A 9,215-nucleotide genomic window follows, 5' to 3' on the forward strand; every position below is an offset into this window, starting at 1 on the left:
CTTTATAACGATAACTTTTCAATATTCGATGACCTCACTTTTCAAGAAACAACTGATAACCATTTGCGTTTGGCAATAACTAAGATACCTAAACCGTGAGAATTTTACCAATTAAAGATAACACTTAATTGAAATACAGGGAATAACTGAAAAAGCTCTTGCGTAGGTGTAACTTCATAAAAAGTGATTAGTGAGTGATTCATTTTGTGGCTCTAATTTAGCAAAAATTTGGTGGTTCAAATTTCAATCCGATATGCAGAAAGTTGAGTAATACACGCTTTTATCGTTCGGGCGGTGTGCCTTAACTGTTTTCACACAGATGTCCTCTATTGACTATTGACGACTTCTAAGTTTCAATTTCGGTTGTATCTCGGTCTGTGAACAAAGATGTTTTCGAAAAAGCGTAGAGTACTCTCGGTTAAAGAAAAGTTATCGATAACTCGGGCAATAGAGAAAATTAACACAAGTTATTTAGTACAGTATGATTACTATTACAATAACGATTTTTTTCTCTCTCTCTGTATAACGATCTCTCCTTATAACGATGAAAATTCCCGGTCCCTTGCATATCGTTATAGAGAGAGAGGACTGTATTTTATTACTAAGCTTTATCTTTAATTATTAACAATGAGCGCTAAGTGCGTATTAGGCGGCCGTCAATGGTGAGTGCTAAAGAGATGCACCATTCCGGCCGTCCAGTGGTGAATCTCACTCGCACTCACATTGACGGCCGCCTCAATACACGCTTAGCGCTCATTGTTGATAATTAAAAATAATATCTTATTAATGAAATAATGACAAAAATTTCTTCAGGATCTTATAGAGGTAGCTTTAATTTTTGATTTTTTTTAGTTTCTGACTTTCATAATATATAATATCGTATGGCATTTTTGCCTTTCGGACAGTTCCGGCGCCAATTACATCTTTAACCCTGTTTCAAGTAACTAGTGTCGATGTACACTAGCCCAGGGGGACCGACGGCTTAACGTGCTCTCCGAGGCACGGTGAGACGACTCGTGTCATTATTGGAAATGAAAATGGTTTGTCTTTGGCAGGACCGCAAATAATGATATGTACCACCAGTGGTACATGTACCACAGATTGAGAACCGCTGCTTTACATAATATGAGATAGAGTAGATAAAAATTATTTTGTGAATTTGGTTAACAAAAATTGGTTAAACAATTTTTTGACCGCGGTACCGCGTGACAACCTGTGTATTTGTTATAGGGATTGTTATACGGATGTATTTCTTTGAGTAAGTTTGTGCAAAATATCGAATCAGAATAATTTACCTAACGGGGGCGACGTTACAGGCTATACTAATAAGTAGTTGAAACGGTCAAAACAAAGAAACGCGCACTCGTATAATCAACATTTACTGAATCGATCCAGGAAGAGTCAACTCCAACTAGTAAAAGTTGATTTAAATTCTTAAACTCAACTTTTACTGCTCGTTTCAGTTGGAGTTGACTCCAACTAGTTGGAGTCAACTCTAACTGAGAATCAACTTGAACTGTAACACATGTTCTACACATATAAAGGTTCAAATTTAGATATGAGGCCATCTCAGATTTTGCCTTTTACAAAAATGGCGGGCATTCAAAATGGAGGCTATGCATATGTGTTTAATAGTACCATAACTCTTGAACGAAAAGTCCGATTTTAACTTTTGGTATATAGGTTCTTTTTTTGATTTACAAGATGGATGTGGTGAACCAGAAGAATCGGTTTACGAGAAGTTGTGTTCTTGCTGGTTGTTTATGTAAAAATATGTTTTTTTTTTGTAAATTTTTTCTCTCTGTATATATTAATTTTTCAAAAAGGTAATACCGCAATTGAAAAGAGCGTAAAAATATTTTGTAGAAAATATTTTAAACTTTTTAGTTATGTTAATTACCATTTAAAAAATGCATAACGTATCTTCACATGTACCTATGTGTGGCAGATTCGTGCAAATATTATAAGACTTATTGTGAATTTAATGGTAGAAGCATATAATTTGGACCACATATACTACACACATCAAGGTTTAAATTTAGATATAAGGCCATCTCATGTTTTACCTTTTACAAAAATGGCGGGCATTCAAAATGGCGACTATACATATGTGACTAATAGCACGATAACTTTTGAACAAAAAGTCTGATTTCAACCAAATTCGGTATATAGGTTCTTTTTTGGATGTATAAGACCAAGGTCTTGAACTGGAAGAATCGATTTACCAGAAGTTGTGCTTTTCCTAATTTTTATGTAAAAAAATGTTTTTTTTTTACCAATTCTTTCACCCTGTATATATTAATTTTTCAAAAAAGTAATACCGGCGTTGAAAAGAGCGTAAAAATATTTTTTTTGGAAATATTTTCAACTCTTTAGTTATGTTAATTACCAATTAATAAATGCATAACGTATCTTCACATGTACCTATGAACCAATGTGCGGCAGATTCGTGCAAATAATATAAGAATTATTGTGCACTTAATGGTAAAAGCATATAATTTGGACCACACACACTACACAAACAAATATTCAAATTTAGATATGAGGCCATCTCAGATTTTTTCTTTTACAAAAATGGCGGGCATTCAAAATGAATCTACCGCACATAGGTACATGTGAAGATACGTTATGCATTTATTAAATGGTAATTAGCATAACTAAAAAGTTCGAAATACTTCCTAAAACATATTCTTATATACAGGGTGGAAGAATTGAAAAGGAAAACAACATATTTTTACATAAAAAACAGTAAAAACACAACTTTTGGTAAACCGATTCTTCCGGTTCAAGAACTCGATCTTATGCATCCAAAAAAGGACCTTGATGACAAATTTGGCTGAAATCGGACTCTCCGTTCAAAAGTTATCGTGCTATTAGTCACATATGTACCTATAGCCGCCATTTTGAATGCTCGCCATTTTTGTAAAGGGCAAAATCTGAGATGGCCTCATATCTATATTTGAACTTTTGTATGTGTAGTATATGTGGTCAAAATTATATACTTCTACCATTAAATGCACAATAATTCTTATAATATTTGCCCGGATCTGCCACACATAGGTACATGTGAAGATACGTTACGCATTTATTAAATGCTAATTAACATAACTAAAAAGTTCAAAATACTTCCTAAAACATATTCTTACGCTCTTTTTAATGGTGATATTACCATTTTGAAAAATTAATATATACAGGGTGAAAAAATTGAAAATAAATTATTTACATAATATAGAATAGTTTTACAAAAAAACCAGGAAAAACACAACTTCTGGTAAACCTATTCTTCCTTTTCACGACATCGATCTTGTAAATCACAAAAAGAACCTATATACCAAATTTGGTTGAAATCGTACTTTTATTAGTCTAAAGTGCTAGTGACTAAATCTATTAGTCACATATGTATAGTCGCCCATTTTGAATGGCCGCCATTTTTGTAAAAAGCAAAATCTGAGATGGCCTCATATCTAAATTTGAACCTTTATATGTGCAGTATATGTGGACCAAATTATATGATTGTATCATTAAATGTGCAATTCTTATAATATTTGCACGAATCTGCCGCACTATTCAGTATAACTGACAAGTGAGAACCCGCTTTTAGTAAAACCACAGTTGCCACAGTGTAAAACTATGGTTACCACTGGTTATTGCTGCTAAATGTACTTATTTGAAAACTAATTAATTCAAAATTGATTCAAATCTTTTGTAATATAAAGAATAATTCAGTAGGACACTAAACGTTGAAGGTACCACAGGTATTATGGATACACCACCATTGACTTCAAGCGTTATTAATATTCTTGGTACCTTAATAACTATTTTGTTTTCAGTTTCAAATAATTACCTCTATAAAAACTAGGTCTAAACTTACCTAAGTATGACGCACAAATTACAAAATAAATTATCATTTTTACCCACATGTTCCAACACAAATTCTGTTCTACCACAACTAGAAGATTACGTCTTTTAGATATTTTTATTACACTGCATTAATCTCATTACAATATTATCGAGTAACATTATCCTTTGTTAAATGGGTGTGAACTTATTTTTTGTTAAATCTATGTGATTCGTGATATTTACAGAGTGATTCATTAAGAAGGTCCAACCTCTGAGTTGTAGATTCTAGACCTTAAAATATTAACGGGCGATTTCATAATAAAGTTAAAGTGGACTTTAAATTTAAGTTGGAACCTTTACAATGCAATTCCTATGGGTACATGTCAACTTTAAAGTGAACTTTAGTTAATGTTCACTTTAAGTGGATTATGAAACCGGGCGTAAGATTTAACCCAAATCACTTAAATAAAATGTGGCTCGTTACTGAGTTAATCTGAGTTTTATCTAAAAATTTAATAATTATTCTTACCCAGTAATTTATAACTACAGTGGAACCTCGATAAGTCGGATTAATCAGGACCGCGGCCAATCCGGGTTATCGAAAATACGGGTTAGACGGAGACAGGGCCGCCGCCAGAAAAAGATTTAGGGAGGGTCAAAATCTTTAAGTCGCTTTTCTATTCTAGAAATGAATGAAATAACAAGAAAAATTTATATTTTAATAATCATATACAGGGTGTCCCGAAAAGATTGGTCATAAATTATACCACAGATTCTGGGATCAAAAATAGGTTGATTGAACCTCACTTACCTATATACAATAGGGCACACAAAAAAAGTTACAACCCTTTGAAGTTACAAAATGAAAATCGATTTTTTTTTGGAATATCAAAAACTCTTAGAGATTTTTTATTGAAAATGGACATGTGGCATTCTTATGGCAGCATCATCTTGAAAAAAAAAATTAAAGTGAAATTTGTGCACCCCATAAAAACTTTATGGGGGTTTTGTTCTTTTAAACCCCCAAGCTTTTGTGTACGTTTCAATTAAATTATTTTTGTGACAGCAATAGTTAAACACAATATTTTTAAAACTTTTTTGCCTCTTAGTACCTTTTCGATAAGCCAGTGTTTATCGACATATTTTGAATATTTGTCGAATCCAGCACATATTTGTATATCGTTAAGTACGATTATAGAGACCTGTTAATAATCTGAAAATTTATTTATAATTTACATTTTTAAGTGTATTTTGAAAAGAAGCCACATCTCGATAAAATGTTGACTTGTCAAAAAAAGACTAAGAGGCAAAAAGTTTTAAAAACACCGTGTTAACATTTATAACCATATATACGAGACTGGCATGATGCCACAGATATGGTTAGAGTCTACATTTATTCCACTCCCAAAAAAGCCTAATACATCATCATGTAAAGACTTTAGACTAATTAGTCTCATGAGCCACTCTCTCAAGCTACTTCTTAAGATAATTCTTAATAGAATCAAGCAGAAATGTGAAGAGACAATGGGAAACAAACAATTCGGTTTCAGAGAAGGATTGGGAACAAGGGAAGCTCTGTTCTCAATGTTAACATTACTTCAACGATCATGGGAAGTACAGAAACCAATTTACGTCTGCTTTATAGATTTTGAGAAGGCGTTTGATAGAGTTCAACATAATAGGTTGTTTGAATATCTAGAAATGATTGGAATAGACGATAAAGATCTGAGACTTTTACAACATCTATATTGGTATCAAGAAGCTTCTATTCTGGTAGACGGCAAAGAAACAGACAAAATTTGCATTCAAAGAGGTGTCAGACAGGGTTGTGTGTTATCCCCAACTTTGTTTAACGTATACTCAGAAATAATTTTTAATGAAGCCTTGGAAGGACAATGTGGAGTTCGAATTGGGGGAGAAACTATTAACAACATCAGATATGCAGACGACACCGCGATCATGGCTGAAAATATCGAAGATCTTCAATTCCTTATAGATCGAGTCACTAGGGAATGCTCCAATAACGGACTTAACATAAATGCAACAAAGACAAAGTTACTTGTGGTTAGTAAACAAGACGTCGGCCCTATGCAACTAATTGTCAATGATGAATCAATAACAAAAGTTAACCATTTTAAATACCTAGGATGTTGGATAAACGAGACACTAAATCCGGATGAAGAAATTAAAACTCGTATAGAAATTGCAAGAGGAGCATTTATGAAACTTAGATCTATTCTGAGCAACTCTCAGCTGAACTTACAACTAAGAATCAAGTTCCTAAAATGTTATGTGTATCCTGTATTACTATATGGATGTGAAACCTGGATCATGAAGGTTAACATGATGAACAGATTAGAAGCCTTTGAGATGTGGTCGTATCGTAGAATGCTCAGAATATCTTGGGTTCAACGCATTTCAAACAGAGAAGTCTTAAACAGAGTAGGTCAAGGCGAAGGTGACTTAATGAAGATGATAAAAAAGAGAAAACTTGAATATCTGGGGCATATAATGAGAGGTAGCAGATACACGATGCTGCAGTTAATACTCAATGGAAAGATCGACGGAAAAAGAGGAATTGGTCGAAAGAAATATTCATGGCTCCGAAACCTTCGTCAATGGACTGGCTTATCAGCAGACCAATTGTTACATGCCGCACAAGATCGAGAACGATATCGGCAAATTGTTATGAAAGCTACCCACGCCTAAAAATTTGGGCACGGTACTTAAAGAAGAAGAAGTGTTAAACTAATGGCACCACAATACTAGTTTAATTGGAACGTACACAAACATTTTGGGGGTTTAAAGGAACAAAACCCCCATAATTTGTATGTAAATATATTAAAAAAGAAGCCACATCTCGATAAAAACTGGCTTATCAAAAAAATACTTGGAGGCAAAAAGTTTTAAAAACGTTGTGTTTAACTGATGGTACCACAATAATGAACTAATTGGAACGTACACAAAAGTTTCGGGGGGTTTAAGGGAACAAAACCCCCATAAAATTTTTATGGGGTAAACAAACTTCATTATAATTTTGTTTTAAGATGTTCCTTCTATAGGAATGGTACATGTCCATTTTGAATAAAAAATCTCTAATAGTTTTCGATATATTGAAATAAATCGATTTTCATTTTGTAACTTCAAAGGGCTGTAACTTTTTTATGAGCACATTTATGTACTAAGGTAAGTTAGGTTCAGTCGAACTATTTTTGACCCCAGAATGTGTGGTATTATTTATGACCAATCTTTTCGGGACACCCTGTATAATACAAACAAAGGTTAATCGGTAAATAATAAATTGGACTCTCCTCCGATCTTGACCTTCAATCTTGACCAAATTTATCAATAATATCTTAAGCTGTAATTATCCAGGGGGGGGGGGGTTGGCGGACCCTCCCTGACCCTCCTTGCCGGCGGGCCTGGCCGGAGAATATGGTAAAAATTAATAAAATACATATAAATAATAAACAAATACACATTATAATAATTGCAAAAACATTAAAATCATAAATGCAAAATATATTAGTCCAGAAAGCCACTGCGCATCCACTAGGAAAAATATTCTAATTCGGATTTTTTGCACAATCTTACTCAAAAAGGACTCCTTTTAACAAATTTGCATGTTGCCAGGACCAAAAGATGCTCAAAAATTTTTTAAACGTTTTTTTTTTGTTTTTTTCCTAAAATTATTTTTTTGCACGGAAAAAAGTTTTTTTTAGGTTTTTTGGATCATTCTAAACAGAAAAGGTATTTAGTGACTTTTCTCTAAAAATGATAGTTTTTGACACATAAGCGATTAAAAATTGAAAAATTGCAAAATCGGCCATTTTTAACCCTCAAAAACTATGTGAAAAACTGAAAATTTAAATGTTGCCAAAGTAGATAGATACTCTTTAAACATCGATTGATGAAATACCGAAGAGTTTTTTGCAATACAATATTCAAAACTCCTTTGTTTTTTAATTGCTAATCGAGCGTGCGCGACACTATTTTCAGTATTTTCCACTGACAGTATGGTGCAAATGAAAGGAACAAATTCGTTACTTCGTAAACCGGCGACTTTAAGAAAAAATCCCGAAACAGGTCGATTTTTATTTTTAAGTTATGATATCGTGGCATATATGGTATACTAGTGACGTCATCCCTCTGGGCGTGATGACGTAATCGGTGATTTTTTTAAATGAGAATAGGGGTCGTTTGCCAGCTCATTTGAAAGGGTATTCAATTTTCTATTCAGTAATATAAACATTTATATAATTATTTATACAGGGTGTCCTTCTACTTCTTTTTTGTCAAATAATTTAATTTAATAAAAATTTTTTGGACACCCTGTATAAATAATTATGTAAATGTTTACATTACTGAATAGAGAATTGAAGAACCTTTCAAATGAGCTACCACACGACCCCTATTCTCATTTAAAAAATTTATCGATTACGTCATCACGCCCAGACGGATGATGTCACTAGTATAGCATATATGCCACAATATCATAACTTAAAAATAAAAATCGACCTGTTTCGGGTTTTTTCGTTAAAGTCGCCGGTTTACGAAATAACGAATTTATTCCTTTCATTTGCACCATACTGTATACACATGCAACGGTGTCGCGCACGCGTGATATTTTCGTTAAAGTCGCCGGTTTACGAAATAACGAATTTATTCCTTTCATTTGCACCATACTGTATACACATGCAACGGTGTCGCGCACGCGTGATTAGAAATTAAAAAACAAAGGATTTTTGAATACGGTGTTGCAAAAAACTTTTCCGAGATTTTATCAATCGATGTTTAAAGAATATCTACCTACCTTGGTAACATTCAAATTTTAAGTTTTTCGCATAGTTTTTGAAGGTTAAAAATGGCCGATTTCGCAATTTTTCAATTTTTAATCGCTTATATGTCAAAAACTTTCAACTTTAGAGAAAAGTCACTAAATACCTTTTCTGTTTGTAATGATCCAAAAAACCTAAAAAACCTTTGATAGATGCAAAAAAGATAATTTTAGGAAAAAAATTAAAAAATTTTTGACCACCTTTTGGTTCTGGCAACATGCAAATTTGTTAAAAGGAGTCCTTTTTGAGTAAGACTGTGCAAAAAATCCGAATCAGAATATTTTTCCCAGCGGATGCGCAGTGGCTTTCTGGACTATATCTAAATTACGTAGAGTTGTTGTATACAGTAAATATTGTTTATTTCTTGGTAAAAAACTCAAAGTGAAAAAATGTTTGTTTTATCTCATGAAAATCGGTCCGGTTAGCCGGACTTCCGGGTTATCGGAGGTCGGAGGCCGACTTATCGGGGTTTTACTGTATTTGACATATCCTTTCCATACTGAACAGGGCTTGTAAATACCGCAACCCTACTAAATA

At 33.3% G+C, this 9,215-nt stretch overlaps 1 protein-coding gene across 2 annotated transcripts in view; it reads right to left on the reverse strand.

Annotated features, from left to right (window-relative positions):
- Positions 1-3,990, reverse strand: part of LOC114332663 (protein amnionless) — an 81,703-nt gene extending 77,713 nt beyond the window's left edge. For both annotated transcript variants that reach the window (XM_028282491.2, XM_028282490.2), the window contains exon 1: positions 3,872-3,990. In XM_028282491.2, the coding sequence (XP_028138292.1) occupies positions 3,872-3,920 (49 nt within the window). In that variant the 5' untranslated portion in view covers positions 3,921-3,990. The remainder of the gene's footprint in view (positions 1-3,871) is intronic.
- Positions 3,991-9,215: the final 5,225 nt, after the last annotated feature.

Source organism: Diabrotica virgifera, chromosome 4, assembly GCF_917563875.1.
Source record: "Diabrotica virgifera virgifera chromosome 4, PGI_DIABVI_V3a".
NCBI classification, from domain to species: Eukaryota; Metazoa; Arthropoda; class Insecta; order Coleoptera; family Chrysomelidae; genus Diabrotica; species Diabrotica virgifera.